The sequence below is a fragment of the Carcharodon carcharias genome, chromosome 7, assembly GCF_017639515.1.
Source record: "Carcharodon carcharias isolate sCarCar2 chromosome 7, sCarCar2.pri, whole genome shotgun sequence".
Taxonomy (NCBI): Eukaryota; Metazoa; Chordata; class Chondrichthyes; order Lamniformes; family Lamnidae; genus Carcharodon; species Carcharodon carcharias.
The window spans coordinates 40,352,171-40,376,899 of record NC_054473.1 but is presented as its reverse complement, the minus strand read 5'-3'; the positions used below and the strand labels follow the sequence as shown (position 1 = coordinate 40,376,899).

The window sequence follows — 24,729 nt, the reverse complement described above, 5'->3', positions numbered from 1 at the left end:
GATCCCTTGTCCTCACACAACCAAGGCCAATTGTCCCCAAACCCCAGTCCTAACAAAACATTTGGTATGCATAACCTAGCCAGGATCAACATAATTATTTCTATTCCCAGGTGGTCTACTCAGGAACCCCAAATAACATAATTAGGAAGGAATGCTGATATTTATAAGAACATTAGAAAAAGGCGCAAGAGTAGGCCATAGGGCCATATGAGTCTGCTCTGCCATCCATAAGGTCTTGACTGATCTGATCTTGGCCTCATCTCCACCTGTTCCCCATATCTCTTGACTCCTCTACAGTTCTAGAATCTGCCCATCTCAGCCTTGAATATCTTCAATGACTCAGCCTCCACAGCTCTCTGGGGTAGAGAAATCCAGAGATTCACAACCCTCTGAGAGAAGAAATTCTTCCTCATCTCTACCTTAAATGTGTGATCTCTTATTTTGAAACTATCCCTCCAGTTCTAGCTTACCCCACAAGGGAAAATATCCTCTCAGCATCTACCCTGACAAGCCGCCTCAGAATCTCTTATCTTTCCATAAGATCACCTCTCATTCTTCTAAACTCCAGTGAGTATTGGCTCAACCTGCTCAAAATTTCCTCATAATATAACCCCTTCATCCAGGAATCAACCCAGTGAACCTTTTTTTAACTGCCCTAATGGAAGTGTATCATTCTTTAAACGAGGAAACCAAAACTGTACATAAAACTCAAGTGTGATCCCACACATGCTCCTTAATGTTGTAGCAAGACTTCCCTACTTTTTTATAACCCATTCCCTTTGTAATAAAGGCCAACATTCCATTTGCTTTCCTAGTTACTTGCTGTACCTGCATGGTAACTTTTTGTGTTTTGTGCATGAGGACACCCAGATCCCTCTGCACTGCAGCATTCTGTAGTCTTTCTCCATTTAAATAACATTTTTCTTTTCTATTCTTCCTACCAAAGTGGATGACCTCACATATTTCTATATTTATATACAATCCTCCAAATTTTTGCCCAGTCACTTAACCTACTACTTAACCTTTGCAGACTCTTTATGCCCTCTTTGCAACTTGCTTTCTTACCTATCTTTGTAACTCTTTCGATTACAAACATATTTCCATCTGTTTCAGATGAAGTTACATTGTTTCATAGTTTGCCATTGTGCGATTTGAACTCTTGATGTTACAAACCCTGTACCATAACCACTTGGCTATTTAGGCCAAGCCCACCTATCTTTGTAACTCTTTCGAGTACAAACACGTTTCCATCTGTTTTCAGATGAAGTTACATTGTTTCATAGTTTTGCCATTGTGAGATTTGAACTCTTGATAATCTTTTAAATGAAAACCAAATCAACAAAATTGGGATAAATCAGGCACAGCCCCTAATTCAGGTCAGCTGTAAAACCAAGGACAAAAATTTAAAGGAAACTTACAAACTTTAAATCAAAATGTGATTAAAGGGGTCAACAAAACACCCCAGTCCCCATTGTGCCCAACGAGCACGGAAGGCCTCGAGAGTGCCAGCAGACACCGCGTGCTCCCTCTCCAGGGACATCCGGCAGCGAACGTAGCCGCGGAAGAGGGACAAACAATCGGGCGGGACTCCCCCGTCGATCGCCCGCTGCCTGGACCTGTTAATGGCCAACTTGGCCAGGCCCAGGAGCAGGTTCACGAGGAGGTCCTCCTCCTTCCCGACCCCCTTCCGCACCGGGTGCCCATAGATCAGAAGCGTGGGGCTGAAGTGCAAACAAAACATCAATAAAAGGTTTTTCAAATAACTAAAAAGGGAGTGCAGCCTACAACACCCTATGTATACATGGTCCACGGACTCCACAAGACCGCAAAAAGGGCACGTGTCCTGAGAGTCCGTGAACCTATGCATCCTCTTATTATAGGGGACTGCTGCATGCAACACCCTCCAACCCAGGTCCCCGATAGAAAGGGGGAGGACACCTCCGTAGGGGGCCTCCCATCGGGGGCCTCCGCCGCCGGACGGCAACAAGGCACGCCCGGGCATGTCCGGTCGACGGACAAGGGCGAGAAAATGGAAGGGGTGCAGCAGCAGTCCATACAAAAAGCCCCTCTTTGCCGTGCCAAAAGGCACGGAGGGCATGTCCCCGAGGCGGCTCATATTGCGGGGCACCAGCACCCGAGGGAGGGTTCGGGGCTTGGGGCCAATGTGGAATTCTGTCCGAACAGGGGAACGTTCAGACGGAAGACCACCGCGCACCTGGGCCACCTCAAGACCCAAAATAACGTCGGGTCCAAGCACGACCGTTCTCAGGTCTTGGATGGCAACGGCTGCAACCTGGACACTCACAGACGCGCGTCGCGCCAACTCCTGCGGGAGCATCCAGCCCAGTCCTCCGCCACCCAGCATGTCCCCGATCCTGGTCACCCCTGCGGCCACAGCCCTCCTCTCCGCCAACCACTGAAAAGGACGGAGGGGCGGATTCCTGAGCAGCGGCTCTCTGACGATAGCCGCTACTCCTGACGGGGGAGAGCTGCGTCGCGAGGCGACCACTTTCCAGACTTTGATCAGGTCCTGGTAAAAGACGGGCAACGCCTGCAAGGAGCCACCAAGGCCCAGCTGTTCTATAAACAGGAGCTGCATGTCATAATTCAGGCCGTGCACCTGACGGAAGAAATACGTCGTCAGGGCACACCATCTAGGAGGAGGCTCGACGTAGAGGTATCGCTGCAGGGTCTGAAGGCGGAAAGTCGCCACCTGTGTGCGTAGGCACACTAGCACCTGACCACCCTCCCTAAGCGGGAGACTCAGAACCTCGGCAGCAACCCAGTGCAATCTTTTGTCCCAGAAGAAGTCGACTAACAATCTCTGGATTCTTGTGACAAAGTCTGGGGGAGGGGTCAAAGTGACCAGCCGATACCACAACATGGCGGCGATCAGCTGGTTTATGACCAGAACTCGACCTCGGTAAGATAGCACTCGGAGCAGTTCTGTCCAGCGCCGCAGGCGAGCGGTGACTTTCGTCTCCAGTTCCTGCCAATTTGCTGGCCAGGATTCCTCAGCGGGGCAGAGATGGACCCCCAGGTAGAGGAGGCTGCTCCTGCTCCAGGTGAAAGGCCTGAGCTCCTCGGGTAGGGGATCCATCTGCCACTGACCGACCAGCAGTCTTTGAGTACAAACACGTTTCCATCTGTTCCTATTCAGATGAAGTTACATTGTTTCATAGTTTGCCATTGTGAGATTTGAACTCTTGATAATCTTTTAAATGAAAACCAAATCAACAAAATTGGGATAAATCAGGCACAGCCCCTAATTCAGGTCAGATGTAAAACCAAGAACAAAGTTTAAAGGAAACTTACAAACTTTAAATCAAAATGTGATTAAAGGGGTCAACAAAACACCCCAGTCCCCGCAGTGCCCACCGAGCACGGATGGCCTCGAGAGTGCCAGCAGACACCGCGTGCTCCCTCTCCAGGGACATCCGGCAGCGAACGTAGCCGCGGAAGAGGGACAAACAATCGGGCGGGACTCCCCCGTCGATCGCCAGCTGCCTGGACCTGTTAATGGCCAACTTGGCCAGGCCCAGGAGCAGGTTCACGAGGAGGTCCTCCTCCTTCCCGACCCCCTTCCGCACCGGGTGCCCATAGATCAGGAGCGTGGGGCTGAAGTGCAAACAAAACATCAATAAAAGGTTTTTCAAATAACTAAAAAGGGAGTGCAGCCTACAACGCCCTATGTATACATGGTCCACGGACTCCACAAGACCGCAAAAAGGGCACGTGTCCTGAGAGTCCGTGAACCTATGCATCCTCTTATTATAGGGGACTGCTGCATGCAACACCCTCCAACCCAGGTCCCCGATAGAAAGTGGGAGGACACCTCCGTAGGGGGCCTCCCATCGGGGGCCTCCGCCGCCGGACGGCAACAAGGCACGCCAGGGCGTGTCCGGTCGACGGACAAGGGCGGGAAAATGGAAGGGGTGCAGCAGCAGTCCATACAAAAAGTCCCTCTTTGCCGTGCCAAAAGGCACGGAGGGCATGTCCCCGAGGCGGCTCATATTGCGGGGCACCAGCACCCGAGGGAGGGTTCGGGGCTTGGGGCCAATGTGGAATTCTGTCCGAACAGGGGAGCGTTCAGACGGAAGACCACCGCGCACCTGGGCCACCTCAAGACCCAAAATAACATCGGGTCCGAGCACGACCGTTCTCAGGTCTTGGATGGCATCGGCTGCGACCTGGACACTCACAGACGCACGTCGCGCCAACTCCTGCAGGAGCATCCAGCCCAGTCCTCCGCCACCCAGCACGTCCCCGATCCTGGTCACCCCTGCGGCCACAGCCCTCCTCTCCGCCAACCACTGAAAAGGACGGAGGGGCAGATTCCTGAGCAGCGGCTCTCTGACGATAGCCGCTACTCCTGACGGGGGAGAGCTGCGTCGCGAGGCGACCACTTTCCAGACTTTGATCAGGTCTTGGTAAAAGTTGGGCAACGCCTGCAAGGAGCCACCAAGGCCCAGCTGTTCTATAAACAGGAGCTGCATGTCATAATTCAGGCCGTGCACCTGACGGAAGAAATACGTCGTCAGGGCACACCATCTAGGAGGAGGCTTGACGTAGAGGTATCGCTGCAGGATCTGAAGACGGAAAGTCGCCACCTGTGTGCGTAGGCACACTAGCGCCTGACCACCCTCCCTAAGCGGGAGACTCAGAACCTCGGCAGCGACCCAGTGCAATCTTTTGTCCCAGAAGAAGTCGACTAACAATCTCTGGATTCTTGTGACAAAGTCTGGGGGAGGGGTTGAAGTGACCAGCCGATACCACAACATGGCGGCGATCAGCTGGTTTATGACCAGAACTCGACCTCAGTAAGATAGCACTCGGAGCAGTCCTGTCCAGCGCCGCAGGCGAGCGGTGACTTTCGTCTCCAGTTCCTGCCAGTTTGCCGGCCAGGATTCCTCAGCGGGGCAGAGATGGACCCCCAGGTAGAGGAGGCTGCTCCTGCTCCAGGTGAAAGGCCTGAGCTCCTCGGGTAGGGGATCCATCTGCCACTGACTGACCAGCAGTCTTTGAGTACAAACACGTTTCCATCTGTTCCTATTCCGATGAAGTTACATTGTTTCATAGTTTGCCATTGTGAGATTTGAACTCTTGATAATCTTTTAAATGAAAACCAAATCAACAAAATTGGGATAAATCAGGCACAGCCCCTAATTCAGGTCAACTGTAAAACCAAGAACAAGGTTTAAAGGAAACTTACAAACTTTAAATCAAAATGTGATTAAAGGGGTCAACAAAACACCCCAGTCCCCGCGGTGCCCACCGAGCACGGATGGCTTCGAGAGTGCCAGCAGACACCGCGTGCTCCCTCTCCAGGGACATCCGGCAGCGAACGTAGCCGCGGAAGAGGGACAAACAATCGGGCGGGACTCCCCCGTCAATCGCCCGCTGCCTGGACCTGTTAATGGCCAACTTGGCCAGGTCCAGGAGCAGGTTCACGAGGAGGTCCTACTCCTTCCCGACCCCCTTCCGCACCGGGTGCCCATAGATCAGGAGCGTGGGGCTGAAGTGCAAACAAAACATCAATAAAAGGTTTTTCAAATAACTAAAAAGGGAGTGCAGTCTACAACACCCTATGTATACATGGTCCACGGACTCCACAAGACCGCAAAAAGGGCACGTGTCCTGAGAGTCCGTGAACCTATGCATCCTCTTATTCTAGGGGACTGCTGCATAATTCTTGGTTACTGGATGGAAGTTGTAATGCTTTCGAGTACAAACACGTTTCCATCTGTTCCTATTCAGATGAAGTTACATTGTTTCATAGTTTGCCATTGTGAGATTTGAACTTTTGATAATCTTTTAAATGAAAACCAAATCAACAAAATTGGGATAAATCAGGCACAGCCCCTAATTCAGGTCAGCTGTAAAACCAAGAACAAAGTTTAAAGGAAACTTACAAACTTTAAATCAAAATGTGATTAAAGGGGTCAACAAAACACCCCAGTCCCCGCGGTGCCCACCGAGCACGGATGGCCTCGAGAGTGCCAGCAGACACCGCGTGCTCCTTCTCCAGGGACATCCGGCAGCGAACGTAGCCACGGAAGAGGGACAAACAATCGGGCGGGACTCCCCCGTCGATCGACCGCTGCCTGGACCTGTTAATGGCTAACTTGGCCAGGCCCAGGAGCAGGTTCACGAGGAGGTCCTCCTCCTTCCCGATCCCCTTCCGCACCGGGTGCCCATAGATCAGGAGCGTGGGGCTGAAGTGCAAACAAAACATCAATAAAAGGTTTTTCAAATAACTAAAAAGGGAGTGCAGCCTACAACACCCTATGTATACATGGTCCACGGACTCCACAAGACCGCAAAAAGGGCACGTGTCCTGAGAGTCCGTGAACCTATGCATCCTCTTATTATAAGGGAAAATGGTGGGTGACTGGTCACACTTGTAACTCTTTCGAGTACAAACACGTTTCCATCTGTTTCAGATGAAGTTAGATTGTTTCATAGTTTGCCATTGTGAGATTTGAACTCTCGATTTTGGGGTTACAAACCCAGTACCATAACCACTTGGCTATTTAGGCCAAGCCCACCTATCTTTGTATCATTAACATATTTGGCTCCAATTCAATTGGCCCTTTGATCCAAGTCATTAATATAGATTGCAAACAGTTGAGGCACCAGCACCTCTGGACAGCCACAACCTCCCAAAGGACTGAACTAGCTTTGGCAAACCTCTGCACCAAGGAGGCCTAACAAATGATCCCCCTAAGTGATACCCCTCATAACAAGGAAAACACATGCACCACTGGATATGCCATCACTGACCATTGCTTGTAACCGCTGCTCTACAACAAACACAAAAACAAATTCCAACCCACTAATACTGACCAACCTTTGGAAGCAAAGAGCATCATTTAAACCCCACCCTGCAGCTACAGACTTCCCAGCTGCTAACACATACCACTCATATGAACTAGTGTAATGCAACCACAAGTTTGAGAAAAGGATCACCAGATTAGCTGCTCCTGTATAAGCACAAAATTATGCCTTTCCACCATTCACCTAAAAAATTCCACTTTACCCAATATAACTAATATCATTATTTCCAGATAAAGTACTACCTCCAGAATCTTGTAACAACTTGGAACTTTTCTTCCAACCCCAACAGCCTCAGACAGATGTATCTCCATCCTGTGTAGAATTCTTACCTCCATGACAAAGGACCAGACAGGAAAGAGATAAAGGCATATCTTTAAAGGGTAAAAATGAATAAAGAAGGCAACTTGGCATCAGAAAAAGGATGCAGAGTATAGGCATAAATGGGTCTTATTCAGACTGGCAAGATGTAACGAGTGGCATGCCACGATCAGTGCTGGGACCTCAACAGTCTACAATTTACATAAATGACTTGGATGAAGAGATTGAAGGGATGGCTGCCAAATTTGCTGATGACACAAAGATAGGTAGGAAAGTAAATTGTGAAGAGGTCATCAGAAGGCTACAAACAGATATAGCTAGGGTAGGCAAAGATCTGGAAGATGGAGTATGTTGGAAAATGTGAAATTGTCCATTTTGGCAGGAAGAATAAAAGAGAAGCATAGTATCTAAATGAGGAGAGATTGCAGAGCTTTGAGTTGAAGAGCGATCTGGGTATCCTAGTGCATGAATCACAAAAGGCTAGTATGCAAGTAATTAGGAAAGCTAATAGAATGTTATCATTTATTATGAGGGGAATTGAATACAAAAGTAGGGAGGTTATGCTTCAGTTGCACAGGGCACTAGTGGACCACATTTGGAGTACTGTACAGTATTGTCACCTTGTTTAAGGAATGATGTAAATGCGCTGGAAACAATTCAGAGAAGGTTTACCAGACTAATACCTGGAATGAGTAAGTTGTCCTATGAGGAAAGGTTGGACAGACTAGGCTTGTATCCGCTGGAGTTTAGAAGAGTAAGAGGCGACTTGATTGAAATATATAAGATCCTGAGGGGTCTTGACAGGATGGATGTGGAGAGGATGTTTCCTCTTGTGGAATAATTTAGAACTAGGGGTCACTGTTTAAAACTAAGGGAGTTAAAACAGAGATGAGGTGAAATTTTTTTATTCAAAGGGTCATGAGTCTTTAGAACTCTCTTCCTGAAAAGGTGGTGGAAGCAGAGTATTTGAATATTTATAAGGCAGAGATGGATAGATTCTTGGTAAGCAAGGGAGTGATAGGTTATCAGTGGCAGGTGGGATGCAAATTTCAGGTTACTATCAGATCAGCCATGATATTAAATTGTGGAGTAGGCACGAGGTGTTAAATGGCCTACTCCTCCTTGTTCGTACGTTCGTATTTCATTGATATTTAAAAAGATTGAATTTCTGTGCAGTTCTGATCATCAGTTATGACTTTAAAAGAAGATATACGCACAAGAGTACATTAGAATATTTAGTTTAGGACGTATAATTACGTGTATATTCACACAAATTCTATGAGGCCATTGAATATTTAGGTATAAAAGCACATCTGATCATCCCCAAACAATGCAGGCACCTGATGCAGTGATAGATTCCTTTTCTCATCACCCTACATAAAGTTTGTGGAGTGATTTCATGAACAATGCATTAGAATATAATCTCATAGGATGTGAGTATTATATACCTAAATATACAATGCTCGGTAGAAATTTCTGTATGAATGTATGTTTAATCATACAATGGCTTTTTAAAATATGTAAATTACTTTGTGTATAATAACTTCATAAAATATGAACCCAATAAAAGTATTTTTAAAAATAATTGGACATATGTTTCATTCAATTCAATAACATTTTCTAAATAGTAATTCATTTTTTGAGGTGAATTCTCTTTATTTGTTTTAAATGTCAGACTTTAACTTGCAACAGTTAACATTCCCTGTGGCATACAATATCTGTGGCAGCATTATTGGTCTGAAGTGACACACACAAAGGGTGGAATTTAATCCAGGCGATGGGGGTACTGCCCCGCCACTTACAGTACGGGCAAGAGTCCTGTGTTGCCTCCTTTGGGAAAGACCTGCCATATTAAGCGTCTTCACCAGGATCAAGGACCCCGGAGACAGAAATCCCACGTCCTGAGAGCTGCTGACCAACCAGAGGCCGGCAGATCCACATTGACAACAGCACCAAAGGGGAACTGCTGGTAGCTGCCGGCAGTGGATCCACCGCCCAGGGTCAGTGAGGAACCCAGGCCACAAGTGAGTGCTGTGGGAGGGCATTGCTGGCAAATGGGGTAGGGGGATCAGAAGAAAGGACAAGGGTGAGGCTCTTGGCAGGCTCCTCTCCCCAGTGCCAGGTCTCTCCACCAGTCACTGAGTGCCTTTGAATGAGAAATGATGGAAACCACGCACCGCTCACCCCTCCCTGGGAGCCCACAGGCAAACTTGACAGAATTTGCTTTTTGAGCTTTCTGTGTAGCATCTGCCCTGCCTACACTGTTTGAATACCAGTGGCGGCAGGATGAGGCCCTTAAGTGGGCATTAATTGCTCACTTAAGGGCCTCAACTGGTGTTAGGGTGGGAAGGCCATCCATGAGTATTCCTGCTGCTGACTTAATCGGGGAAGAGGCAGGTAGTCAGCAGGTTCACCACCTAGCACCCTTCCTGCCCAATTAATTGTCCCCCCACCTCTAAACTTGCCTTGGGAAGGCATTAAATTCTGCTCAAAGTGTGAGAATGATGCAAAGATTATTCATCCTAAGATTTTGATTTTCCCTACATTTGGGGGAATTATGCCATTTTGTTACATTCCCAATCTCAGTTATGCCATTACAGCAATGCTGTGTATTGTGGACAGAAAAGCATAACCCACTGCTCCACCACACCACATAACCCAAATACATATCGATTAATTCAAAACTTTCAGTTAGCAATAGGCACTTAAGATAATGTACTTTTCATGTGTTGAAATTTATGTTTGTAGGATCTTTCTGTGCCCATGTTGACTTCTGTGTTACTGTATGCTACAATGGTTTACCCTATTGTTCGCAATGTACTCTATTGATTTTGAGGGGTGTGGGAAAAGTGGATTATCTCAATGCCCCACAGGTTTGCCAAATCACATTCTGAGGTTGTGAAAAGTGCTAAGTAAATGCTGTAGTGAGACCCCCCTGAGTGCCAACCACTGTACTGAAAGAAATTAAACCGTATTGCACTTTATGTAATATCAAATTTTAACTGTTGTGTATTTTGCTTTTACAAATTTTATGAATAAAGTACATTTTTAAGCAAACAATAGCTTTCAATTTGTTTGACCAGGCCTGAGCTGGAGGAAGAGCGGAATGCACTGATACTGCAGTCTGCATCCAATAAGAAACAGTTGAAGGAAATTGAAGATAAAATTCTTGAGACCCTTGAGGGCTCTGAAGGAAACATCCTGGAAGATGAAAGCGCCATTAAAATCCTGGATTCTGCCAAAATTATGTCTAATGAGATTAGCAAGAAACAGCAGGTAAGAAGTGTATGATTTAAGAATTCTCAATAGCTATATTTAGTGCCTATTTTTGAAATCACTTTAACTTGGATTTTTGTTTAAGAAAACTGTTTATCTCATGTGAATTTTGTGTCTTGCTCCATTGCATTATGGGTTACTGAGTGAGCTATTTAACAGCTGCTTAGAGTTGGAGTGAGGAGAAAAATATAGGAACAGAACAAATTTACAACACATAAGGAGGCTATTTGGCCCATCTTGCCTGTGCCAACCAAGAAAGAGCTATCTAGCCTAGTCCCACTTTACAGCTCTTGGTCGACAGCTCTATGGAATAAAGCACTTCAAGTGCATATGCAAGTACTTTTATGAGGGTTTCCACTTTTACAACATTCAGGCAGTGAGTTCCAGACTCCCACCATCCTCCGGGCAAAAAGATTTTTTTCTCAAATCACCTGGCATCCTTCTGCCAATTACTTTAAATCAATGCCCCCTGGTTATTGATCTCTCTGCTAACAGAAATAGGTACTTCCTATTCACACTATTTTACATACTTTACACATTTTACACATTTAAATTAAATCTCCCTTCAACCTCCTCTGTCCCAAAGGAAACAACTCTAGCCTATCCACTCTTTCCTCCATGCCAAAGTTCTCCATTCTTGGCAACATCCTCATAAATAACATCTGTGCTCTCTCCAGTGTGATTGCATCCTTCCTGTAATGCAGTGACCAGAGCAGTATGGAGCACTCTAGCTATGGCCTAACTACTGTTTATACAGTTCTGGCATAACTTCCCTCCTTTTATATTCTACGCCTCATCTAATAAAGGAAAGTATCCTGTATGCCTTCTTAACTACCTTATCTACCTGTCCTGCGACCTTTAGAGCTCTATGGACAAGCTCTCCAAAGTGCCTCAGTTCTCTTACACTTCTCAGTCTCCTAAAACTTATTGTGTACTCCCTTGTCTTGTTAGCTTTCTCCAAATCCATCACCTCACTTTTCCCCAGATTGAATTCCATTTGCCACTTTTATGCCCACCTGCCCAGTCTATTGGTAACTTTCTGCAGTCCATAGCTTTCTTCCTCACTATAAACCACACAACCAATTTTATTTATCATCTGCAAATTTCTTAATCACGCCCATTACATTTAAGTCTAAGTCAAGTTGAAAGGGACCTAGTACTGAATCCTGTGGAACTCCACTGGAAACAGTCTGTGAGTCACAACACCTGTTGGCCACTATTATTTGCTTCCTGCCATTGAACCAGTTTTGAATCCAGCTTGCCACCTGCCCTTGGATTCCATGGTCTGTTACTATTTTGATCAGTCTGTCATGTGGGACATTGTCAAAACCTATTAAAACCCTGGTTGACCACATTAAGCCCTTATCAATCATCCTTGTTACCGCATCAAAAACTTCAATCAATTTATTCAAACATGACCTTCCTATAATTATTCCATACTGACTGTCCTTGATTAATCTGTGCCTTTCTAAATGATTTATACTGCCCTTGATTATTTTCCAATAATTTGCCCACTACAGGTTGATGACTGACTTGTAATTACTGGATCTATCCTTTCCTCCCTTTTTAAACAAGAATGCAACATTAACAGTTCTCCAGACCTCTGACACCACATCTATATCCAGAGGAGATTGGAAATCATAGCTGATCAACATATGGCATTTTTAATTGATATTATTGCATTATTTGTAATCTGAGTGCAGCCAACTACTTCAATTGGTAGGCACTGTATAATAAATATAATGAGGTGGGAATAAAATTAATGGGGAAATCTAATATAGCAAGCCAGATTCCCAGGGGAAGAATTTTCCAGTCGGCGAGCAGGGATGGGGCCCTCTCGCCGATGTGTAAAATGACATGTGGTGACGTCGGGCAGGCATCCCAAGTCGGCTACGCACCCACCGAACTGTCAAAGGCCTATTAAGGCCTGTTGAAAACTACTTAAAACAGTTAAATGAGCTGCCCGTCCAACCTTAAGGTTGGCAGGCAGGCAAAGAGCCCAGGCGGCTTTTGCATTTTTCATGAAACCTCATCCACGGGCGGAATGAGGTTTTATGAACTGTTTTAAAATTCAATAAAAATTATTTTAAAAATTCATTGACATGTCCCAGCTCATGTAACACTGTCACATGAGGGGACATGTTTAAAAAATTTTTTTTCCCTTTTATTTAAATTTTCAAATATCAAACTGATCTCCCTGAGGCATCTCTGTGCCCGGACTCAGGGAATTCCCCCCTGCCTGCACAGGGAGTGCTCAGCGCTTCCAGGCGAGCATCATGCTGGGCGGGCCTTAATTGGCCCACCCACGTAACATGGTGGCGCAGACCCAATCAGGGGCACTGATCAGGTTTGCGCTCGCTCGCACCGGCCCCCGCATGACCCCCCCCAAATGGGGGGAAAATTCAGCCCCAGGTAAATCATTTTCAAGATTAAAACTTAATTTTACACAAAAGTACTTGGTTCAAAGTAAACCTATATATAAATCTAATTTGATGAGACACTCTTTATGAATGTCTGTTTTTCTCATTAAATATTGCTGTGCTTAAGACAGAATTAGGTAGCTTCTCAAGCTTGTTTTGTCACTCAAGTAGACCATGCCTGATCTGTGCCTCAACTCTATGTATCCTCCTTGGCTCCATATTTCTTAATGCTTCATGCCCATACCTAATAAAAATATATCAATTTCTCTTTGGGGAGAGAATTACACATTTCCCCTATCCTCTGTGTACAAATGCTTCCTGATTTCACTCCTGATGTGCAAGCTCTAAAATTGTCCTCATTTGTTCTGGATTCCCCACTAGAGGGAATGGTTTCAGTATTCTACTGTCACAAACTGAAGCAGACCCAGGATCCAAAAGTCAATTAGACATGCATACTAAAGCTTAAAACAAATGAAATTTATTCACCCACAACAGTTGTGTCTTTAAGTGATCAACAAGACATTAACAGATGTTATTTAACAGCCGACACCTTCTCAGTCATAGTTCCTTCCTCTCCAAACTCCTCACCTGAACTGAACTATTTCCCTGCCTTTTAGCTCTTTTAAAGCCAACCAAATAAACCATATTAACAAAATGAGGGATAAAGTAAACACATCTCCTAGGTTAGGTTAGCTGTAAAACCAAAAAACAAAGTTTAAAGAAAACTTACAAATATCAAATCAAAATGTGATTAAGGGGATCGATAAAGCACCCCAGTCCCTGTGGTGCCCGTTGGGCATGTAAGGCCTCTACAGTACCGGCAGACACCGCATGTTCCCTCTCTAGGGACACCCAGCCGCGGACATAGCCACAGAAGAGGGGCAAACAGTTGGGTGGGACAACCCCCTCGATCGCCCGCTGGACCTGTTAATGGCTAACTTGGCCAAGCCCAGGAGCAGGTTCACGAGGAGGTCCTCCTCCCTCCCGGCCCCCCTCTGCACCAAGTGTTCGTAGATCAGGAGCGTGGGACTGAAGTGCAAACAAAACAGTAATAAAAAGTTTTTTAAATAATTGAAAAGGGAGTGCAGCCTACAACAATTAATATAAACATGGTCCACAGACTCCACAAGACCGCAAAAAGGGCAGGTATCTTGGGAGTCCATGAACCTACACATTCTACGATTGTAGGGAACTGTTGGATGCAACACCCTCCACCCCAGGTCCCCGATGGAAAGTGGGAGGACACATCCATAGAGGACCTCCCCACGGGGACCTCCGCCGCCAGAGGCCACAAGTCACGTCAGGGCGTGTCTGGGCAGCGGGCAAGGGCAACGAAGTGAAGGGTGTGCAGCAGTAGTCCATACAGGAAACTCCTCCGTGCCGTGCTAAAGAACATGGAGGCCATTTCCCCGAGGCAGCTCATATTGCAGGGCAACGGCACCCGAGGGAGGGTTTGGGGCTTGGGGCCAATGTGGAATTCCATCCAAACAGGGGAACGCTCAGACGGAAGACCACTGCGCACCTGCGCCACCTCGAGACCCAGTATAATGTCAGGGCCGAGCACGACTATCCTAAGGTCTTGAATGGTATTGGCCGTGAGCCGGATGCCCACGGACAAGCCAACTCCTGTGGAAGTATCCAGCCCACTCCTCCGCCACCCAGCACGTACCCGATCCTGGTCACCCCGGCAGCCACAGCCCTCCTCTCCGCCAGCCACTGCAAAAGGACGGAGGGGCAGATTCCTGAGCAGCGGCTTTCTGACGATAGCCGTTACTCCTGACGGGGGAGAGCTGCGTTGCAAGGCGACCATGTTCCAGACTTTGATCAGGTCCTGGTAACTGCCTTTTATCCTTATAGGCTGAGAGTTGTTCCTGATTGAAATCGATTGAGGTCAACAATTTCATAAAGCTCTATCAAATCTGTAGAATCAACCTTAGTAAATCTGACACATTTTGTATAACTTCTTGAAGTTGTATCCCTTATCGCAGATACAGAGCTCCCAAAAGCCAATGGCTCAGATATCATCCTTCTCTCATCCTATTACGAAACTCAGTTGAATCCTTTTATAATTCTGAACGTCACCTGAAGAGTGTAGGAAGGCATGCCAGGAGCAGCACCAGGCATACCTAAAAATGAGATGTCAACCTGGTGAAGCCATAACACTGGACTACTTGCATGCCATGTCAATGTATCAGTAATTACATTGCATAGCAATTACATTGTTAAAGACAATTGCTAGTTAAAACAGGTGATGGGCATTGGTTCTCCCATCAAAACAGTATAAATAGATACAACTGCAACACTCTCTGGTATGAGAGATACTAGGAAGTCTATTACATGAAGAGTTGTTTTGTGAATAAACCAACTTGTGGAAAAAGACTAACTTTGGACTTGTCCTTCCACGAAAAAGCAGTTATTGTGAGTAACATGCCAAACAGTGAAAGCAGAATGCGATAAACAGAGCTAAGTAATCATACAGCCAACGGATCAGATCTAAGCTCTGCAGTGTTACCACATCCAGTTGTGAATGGTGGTGGACAATTAAACAGCTCACTGGAGGAGGAGGCTCCACATATATCCCATCCTCAATGATGGAGGAGCCCAGAACATCAGTGCAAAAGAGAGGATGAAGCATTTGTAACAATCTTCAGCCAGAAGTGCCAAGTGGATGATCCATCTCGGCCTCCTCCAGAGGTTCTCAGCATCGTGGATGCCAGTCTTCAGCCAATTCAATTCAATCCATGTAATATCATGAAATGGCTGAAGGCGCTGGATATTGCAAAGGCTATGGGCCCTGACAATAATCCAGCAGTAGTACTAAAGACCTGTGCTCTAGAACTTGTCGCGCCAGTAGCCAAGCTGTTCCAACACCGGCACCCATCCAGCAATTTGGAAACCTGACCAGGTATGCCCTGTCCACAAAAAGCAGGACAAATCCAACTCAGCCAATTACCACCCCGTTAGTGCGTTGTCGATCATCAGTAAAAAAATGGAAGGGGTCATCAACAGTGATATCAACTGGCATTGCTGAGTAGTAACCTGCTCACTGATGCTCAGTTTGGGTTCCGTCAGGGCACTCAGCTCCTGACCTCATTACAGCCTTAGTCCAAACATGGACAAAAGAGCTGAACTCCAGAGATGAGTTGAGAGTGACAGCAATTGACATCAAGGCCACATTTTACCGAGTGTGGGATCAAGGAGACCTAGCAAAACTGGAGTCAAAGGGAAAACTCTCCACTGATTAGAATCATACCTAGCACAAAGAAAGATTGGTGTGGTTGTTGAAAGTCAATCACCGCAGTCCCAGGAAACACTGCAGCAGTTCCTTAGTATAGTGTCCTAGGCCCAACTATCTTTAGCTGCTTCTCTAATGACCTTCCTTCCAGCATAAGGTCAGGAGTGGGGTTGTTCGCTGAAGATTGCACAATGGCCAGCACATTCACAATACCTCAGCTACTGAAGCAGAGGCCATACCCAGTTGCAGGTGTGGCAAGTAATACCTGCACCACATAAGTGCCAGACAATGACCATCTCCAATAGCGAGAATCCAAACATCTCCACTTGACATTCAATGGCATTACCATCGCTGAATCCCCCACTATCACCATCCTGAGGGTTACCATTGTGCAGAAACTGTACTGGACTAGCCTTATAAATACTGTGGCTATAAGAGCAGGTCAGATGCTGGGAATTCTGAGCATAATAATTCACCTCCTGATTTCCCCAAAGCCTGTCCACCATCTACAAGGCACAAGTCAGGAGTATGATGGAATACTCTTCACTTGCCTGGATGAGTACACGTCCAACAGCACTCAAGAAGCTCAACGCTATCCAGGACAGAGCATCCCACTTGATTGGCACATCATTGAACACCTTCAACATCCACTCCCTCCACCACCAATGCACAGATGCAGCAGTGTGTACCATCTACAAGTTGCACTGCAACAACTCACCATAGCTTCTTCAACAGCACCTTTCAAACTTGCGACCTGTATCACCTTGAAAGACAAGGGTAGCAGGTGCATGGGTACACCACCACCTGCAAGTTCCCCTCCAAGCCACACGCCATCCTTATTTGGAAACATATCACTGCTCCTTCACTGTCTCTGGGTCAAAATCCTGAAACTCCTTCCCTAACATAGATTGCAGCGGTTCAGGAAGGCAGTTCACCACCACCTTCTCAAGGGCAATTAGGGATGAGCCATACAAATACTGGCCTAGCAGTGATGTCCACATCCCATGAAAGAATTTTTTAAAATAAATTAGGTCACCCCTCAACCTTCTAAACTCTGTGGAATAAAACTCAGGTTTATATAAATGTCCTAATAAATTAACTTTTTTAGCTACTGTAATATCCTGGAAAATCTGCTTTGTGCTCAATCCAAGACCAATGTATCCTTCCTGAGATGTGGTAGCCAGAACTAAACACTGTACCCCCAATGATGTCTGACCAAAGCTCTGTCCAAATGAAGCATAACTTGCTCCCTTTTGTCTTCCAATCCTTTTGAGATAAAGGCTAACATTTTATTAGCCTTCTTGATTACTCTTTTTGCCTGTACTCTGAGTGATTGTGCACCTCTACACCCAAATCCCTTTGATCCTTCAAAGTTTCTGATCTTCCACCATATAAAAAAAATTGTCTTTCTTCGATCCAAAGTTAATTACCTCACACTTTCCTACATTAAACACTATTGTCGTATTTTGCCCACTCACTTGATCTGTCTATGTAACTTTCTGCTCCCATCTTACTGTTCCTCCTAACTTAGCGTCTTCACAAAACTTGGACATATATCTTGTATTCCTTCGTCCATGTCATTGAGATATACGGTGAAAGACAGACCCCAGGACAGGTCACTGGGGAACAGCACTTGTCACATTCCAATTATCACTGCTCTCTGTCCCTTACATCCCAACCACTTATCAGTGCATTACCTAGGGTTACCTCCTGTTTCACGCACTCTTAAATTTTGCTGATAGCCTCTTATGCAGAACTTTCTGGAAAATATCTATGGAAGTCCTTAAAGCAGCACCCATAGACACTCCCTGTCCGATTTGTCAGTGAATTCCCCAAAAGTTTAGCTCCTATAGTCAAGCATGACCCACTCTTAACAAATTCGTGTTGACTCCCTCAATTAGCTCATGTTTGTTTAAATGATCACTCATTTAATACCTATGATAGATTCTAGTAACTTCCCCGCAACTGATACTAAACAGTTAGGTCTATAGTTTTCTGGATTCTCCCAACCTCGTGTCTTAAGTAATTGTAACGTTTTTGATTTTTCCCATCCAGGGCACAATTTCCAAATCTCAAGAACTTTGGAAAATTATGACTAACACATTTGCAATTTTCCCTTCTGTTTATTTAAAACTCTAGTGTGAAAAACACCAGGGCCAGAATTTGATGTCACGTGGGCGGGTGTGTGCCCGACCTGTCCGGCCACAAAATAGTGCCAGATGATGTCAGACGAGGGTCTTGACGTCATGGCGCATTCGCGAGATATCTCGCTCGGAAGGTGCGCATGGCAGTCGGAAGCACGCCCACTGACAATTAAGCACGTAATTAAACCCATTAAGGAGGTAACTGAAAGCAATTTTTCATGGCCCGTGTATTTTTACAGTTGGTGGACGGGCCAATTGGCCAGGTGGCCTTTACATTTTTGCTCAAACCTCAGTCCAGGGCGGGTTGAAATCTTCGTGGGGAAATAAAATAGAAAGATATCTAGGGACTTTTTTTTATGAGGTATGCTTTCAGGTGCTTGATTGTGCAGCATGGGCATATTTTGTAGCATTTTTGTTGTTTCATTTATTCTGTGGAGGTCTGCAGCTCTGAGGCAGCTGTCTGCTTTCAGGGAGCTCACTGGAAGTGCTCACAAGCACCCGCAGTGACTACGGCACCAGCCCTCTTCCCATCCCCACTGGCCTTTATCAAATCTTGAATTCCTTGTACCATTGATATTTTGTTCTCTTCCTCTATTGTGCATTTGGATACAAATATTTATTTATCTAGTCAACCATTTCCTTATTATTCAATATTGTCTCACCTGCATCTATCTTTAATAGGTCAACATTCTTTGGGAATGGGCCCACATTTTTTTTCTTAATATATTTGTAAACATTTTATTAGCTCTCTTATAGGTATTTGACCCGGCACTGGCCTCCCTGTCGGGGGGTAGGCTGGCTCGCCCGTCCGCTCTGTCTCGAGACACAGTCCCGGCCGGTATGGTCACCGAGTCACGAATGCGCCGGCACTGCCACCTCCTGATAAATATATATATATAAAAAGGAGGTTTGGGTCTAGTTGTCCGTGTCGTCAAGAGATTCCTGGCTTTGGCCCCCTGCCATTGTCGCGGGCTCCCTGTCTCGACAGTCGGCCCCGTTGAGGTTTAGCAGCTTGGACTAAATAGCCAAGTGGTTATGGTACTGGGTTTGTAACCCCAAGATCAAGAGTTCAAATCTCACAATGGCAAACTATGAAACAATGTAACTTCATCTGAAACAGATGGAAATGTGTTTGTACTCAAAAGAGTTACCTTGTTGCACCTGATATTTTATTTGTATCACTTTGTTGTTTTTATAGCTCTCCCAGTCTGCTGGATTCCCATTTTTCCTTGCAATTGTGTAAACCCTTTATTTTAACTTAATACTGCCTTCTACCTTGTTTATTGATTATAGTTGCACAACCTGCCTTTTTGGGGGTATTCAATAATTTTGTATCATACCAAATATTTCTTTGAATACTTCCCACTGTTTGCCTGTAAGCTTTCCCATTAACAGCTGAGCCCAAAACATGTATTCATTTATCGGTACATCGATGACTGTTTGGTGCCACTTCATGCTCTTGTCTGGACCTGGAAATTTTTTATCAATTTTGCTTCCAATTCCCACCCCTCTATCACCTTCACATGGTCCTCTCCAACATTTCCCTTCCCTTCCTTGACCTGTCTGTCTCCATTTCTGGTGATAGACTGTCCACCAATGTTCATTACAAGCCCACCAACTCCCACAGCTACCTCGACCACAGCTCCTCACACCCTGCTTCCTGTAAGGACCCCATCCCATTCCCTCAGTTCCTTTGCCTCCATCGCATCTGTTCTGATGATGCCACTTTCCAAAACGGCGCTTCCTTCTTCCTTAACTGAGGTTCTCCCCCCCCCCCCCCCGCCACTGTGGTTGACAGGGCACTCAGCCATGACTGACCCATCTCCTGCGCCCTTGCCCTCACACCTTCCCCTCCCTCCCAGAACAATAGGGTCCCCCTCGTCCTCATTTTTCACCCCACCAGCCTCCGCATTCAAAGAATCATCCTCCCCCTTTTCCGCCAACTCCATCATGATGCCACCACCAAACACATCTTCCCCTCACACCCCATGTCAGCATTCCATAGGGAGCGTTCCCTCTGGGACACCCTGGTCCACTCCTCCATCACCCCAAACATCTCATCCCCTTCACATGGTACCTTCCCATGCAATAGCAGAAGGTGCAACACCTGCCCCTTTATCTCCTCTGCCCTCACCGTCCAAGGGCCCAAAGACTCCTTTCAGGTGAAGCAGTGCTTCACTTGTACCTCCTTCAATTTGGTCTACAGCATCCGCTGTTCCCAATGCAGTGTCCTCTACATCAGGGAGACCAAACACAGACTGGGTGACCGCTTTGTGGAACACCTACAGTCTGTCTGCAAGCATGACCCAGACCTTCCTGTTGTTTGCCATTTCAACACACCATCCTGCTCTCATGCCCACATATCCGTCCTTGGCCTGCTGCAATGTTCCAGTGAAACCCAAAGCAAGCTGGAGGAACAGCGCCTCATCTTCAGTTTGGCACCTTACAGGGTCCTGGACTTAACATTGAGTTCAACAACTTCAGACCATGAACTCTGTCCTCCATCCTCAACCCCTTTTTCTCTCCTACATTCGTTTTTATTTTTTATCCACATTTTATTTTTATTTTTATTCATTTATCTGTAGTTTTATCCCCTTTTTTATCCCATTTTCTATCCTTTTATCCCCACCACCGCCCCCTCCCCCCACCCCATCCCCTACAGGGCCATCTGCCACTTGTTCCATATTTTTTTTTCACACATTGCTATCCTTATTCTGCTTTCTTACCTTTACACCACTATTAGCACCATTTTTAGCACTAACCACCACCTTTAACAATCCCTTTGTCCTTTAGTTCATGACATCTTCGTCAATCCCCCCTTTGTCCCCACCTATCGCTGGCCTTCTATCCAGCTCCAACTGCCCCATCCCCCTTAAACAGTATAAATTTCATCACATTTCCATTTCTCTTCAGCTCTGAAGAAGGGTTGTAAGGACTTGAAATGTTAACTTTGTTTTCCTCTCTCCACAGATGCTGTCAGACCTGCTGAGTTTTTCCAACATTTTCTGTTTTTGTTTCAGATTCCCAGCATCTGCAGTATTTTGCTTTTATAACAGCTCAGCGCAGTTGACTGTGGCCTATTTATTTCTCATCTGTTTGAAGTTTGACTTACTTAAATTTAAAATCTTGATTTTCTGAATCTTGCTTTTCCCTTTAAATCTAATATCAAATTCAGGGTATCTTTTACAGTCAGATTGTCAACTAATTCTGCTGTTACTCATCATTAAGTGTGCACTTTTGTCCCACAAGAAGGCATGAATGGTATCTACTGGTACAGATACTACCAGCTGCTCTATATCCTTTGTTCACTTCATATTTATTATTTATTATCTGTTTCAGATTGCTGAGAGGACTGAACTGAAGATTGCAGAATCTCGAGAAGGATACAGGCCAATTGCTAAGCATTCTGCTATCCTTTTCTTCAGCATTGCAGACCTGGCCAACATTGACCCAATGTACCAGTACTCACTGAGTTGGTTTGTCATGCTGTATGTCCATTCTATCCATGACAGGTAGGAATATCGGAACTGTAGGAAAATTCTATCATTTTAACTATGTTTAAAAGGATCACAATTATTTGAAGGGTTGGGAGCCCACTCTCCTGACCACAAGTGATGCACAGCCTAGGCATAGATGATAGAGGAGAGGGCAGGGAAGGGGTTGGGTTGGAAGGAAACAGGGATATCTCAAGAGTAATAAATGTTTTAGAATCTTGCAAACAATAGAGTTGGATAAATTAATATTGCATCCAGCGGGCAAGTGTAATGATCAAGTGGACTGCTTTGTCCTGGGTAGTGTTGAGCTTTTTAACTGTTGTGTGATGATGTTTGACATGAATATAGTTAGATCATTGGCTCTAAGAGCCTGTGTCTATTCCCTAAACCTGTTTTAAAATAGATGAGAGATAGGTAATAGATACTGCGGTTCAAGTTCACCTAACTGTCTGATTGTACATCTATATGAATATATGCAATACGTAGATAATCTAATGTTGTCGTACATCTTCAAGTAGTTGTGGCTATGTCCTATGTACATATAGGATAGGAAATGATGGTAGTTTGTAGTCTACCAATTGTGTAGTCATCCAAGTAAGACATGTTACCAAAACTCTCCAAGATTTTACATGTGCTACATAGGGCTGGAATTTTCATCTTAGAGGTGGGTAGCTGGAGTCGGCAAATTTCCTGGCTTGGCACATCCACCTCGGAGGGGAAAAAGTACCCCGAATGGTGCAATGTTTTGCTCTGAGGGTAGGATGTGGGATAGAGTTGGGCCTGCCATCCCCTGACGCAGATCGGAGGTGGCCACAGGGCTGCCAAGTGCCAAGGTGGTCTGGTTAAAATGCCTGTCCCAGTTCTCTTGGGCATCATGCCAGTTGTGTTGTTAAATATTAGGCCCTCTAATCCTCAACCCACACCCCCACCCTCACCCGATGCCCCCACTCACTCACCATGCCCCATCCAGGCCAACTCATGCCAACCCATGCACCTCCACCCAGCCCCATTGGCCCCCCAAATCCTCCATGCCACCCCATGGCCATCCACTCATCCCCACTAGTCCCTCATATGTTTCATGCCAGCATATGCTCCACCACTCATCCCCATGTCCTCTTATAGCCCCTATACCAACAGTGCCAATTCATGCCAGCTCATGAGCCTTACCATCCCCATGATGGCTCCTTATTGCCCCTATGCCAACTTAGTGCCAACCCATGACCCTCCATGCACCACTCTTTGCCTTTATACCCTCATGCCAACCCTCTTAGTATCCACCATGAGCAGACATGAGAAGCCATACTGAGATGAAATAAACCATAGGTGCAAGTAGCTATTACAGACTTCACTCTAAAAAAAACACCCTCAGTCATGAAAGCCCATTAAATACATTTAAATCCCCTCCAATCCTCTAAAAAAACAAACATTTGTATTCATAACCCACATTAAAGACAGCTACTCCTTTAATAACCTCTTGGAGCTGTCAATCAAACTATGAACTTAACAGTCCCCCAGTGTGATAATGACAGGCTGTGGAAGCAATCCAGCAATAGTTATGCTATGATGATCACCCTTAGGATTATGTCAACAAACATCTATTGAAATTGCTAGAACCGATTTTTTTCACACTCTCAGACACAGGCTGAGAGTTCTTTTCAAAATTCAAAGGGCAGGGGAGTTAAATATCTTGACAGTTTGACAGTTTTGCATACCTTATCAGCCCTTTATGAGCATTTACATCGCCAGCATAAAGTTGTGGAATATACACTGCCATTATGGGAATGAAAATCAGATCCACATTGAATTTAAATGGCCTAGCCAATTCATAATTTGCAACCATGTGCTTCAGCCCCACCTCTTTTCCCCCTATCCTAAAAATGGGATTTGCGGAACTGGGCAGGACTTCCAGATACTGGTCCAGCCATGAATTTTAAAGGTCCCTGGAGCCTCCCCAATTCCAAAGTCACAGGCAAATCAGATCGGGATAGTGCATGGGAAGGGATACCAAAGGAGGAGTGAAATCAGAACACAGTCAGCAATTCAGGAGGGAAAGCACATCAGAATAATTGGCAGATAGTGTCACACGCATCAAGGCCAGCACATTAAGTGGGAGAAGAACAGTACTTCAATTTAGTTTCAGGATGTGGAAACCTTAGAAATTATCTTTAAAAGATCGGTAGGTAAAGTATAAAACTGCAAAGGAAAAGAAACGTATTGCAAGTCCTGGAGATCTGAAACAAAAATGTTCTAGTTAGCATCTATAAAGAGAAAAGACAAGTTATAAATTTGAGGTATAACCCCTCTGGGATTCAAACTTTTTCTGTCTTTTTACTTTATTATGATAATGCAACACTATATATTAACAGTACTGAATATTCCAAAAGTGAAATAACCTGTGTATTGCCAAAAAGAAGCAAATTAAGATAAATTACTGATAAATTCTTCTGACCAGTGCATGATAAAGGTGAAAGGCATTAGGTAAAGGAAAATGCTCTTTTTTTAAAAAAAAAATAATTTTTCTAGCAATTGGAAGTGTTTTGATCCAAATTAAGGTATTCTAAAAATTTGTTCCTTTTGTATCATTATTGTTATAAGAAAATTGCCATTATCCATTCCATGAGCTAAGTGTGCTATTAAATCAAAACATTTGGACATCCATAAAGTAGAATTTAATTTAATAACAGATTTAACAAACTGCAGTCTTATGTTTTCCTCACTAGTAATAAATCGAAAATCTTGGAGAAGCGGCTTCGTTATCTGAATGATCACTTCACGTACAACCTGTACTCCAATGTTTGCCGATCTCTATTTGAGAAGGACAAGTTGCTCTTTTCCTTCCTGTTGTGCTGCAATCTACTCTTGTAAGTAACAGCTTTCACAAAATCCTCTCTCAAATTACTGTTAGTAATTTTGAACAAATGTATTTTATTGACTACAATAAAAAAAATTGTTACCCATGTAATTATGTAATGACCTATAATGCATATGTTTATGTGGCTGTTTAC

General features: G+C 45.2%; 1 protein-coding gene across 1 annotated transcript in view; it reads left to right on the top strand.

Moving 5' to 3' along the window:
* Positions 1 to 24,729, top strand: part of dnah12 (dynein, axonemal, heavy chain 12) — a 357,153-nt gene that overhangs the window by 287,603 nt on the left and 44,821 nt on the right. The window contains exons 58-60 of the mRNA XM_041191445.1: positions 10,239 to 10,431; positions 21,570 to 21,742; positions 24,445 to 24,585. Of these exons, the coding sequence (XP_041047379.1) occupies positions 10,239 to 10,431; positions 21,570 to 21,742; positions 24,445 to 24,585 (507 nt within the window). The remainder of the gene's footprint in view (positions 1 to 10,238; positions 10,432 to 21,569; positions 21,743 to 24,444; positions 24,586 to 24,729) is intronic.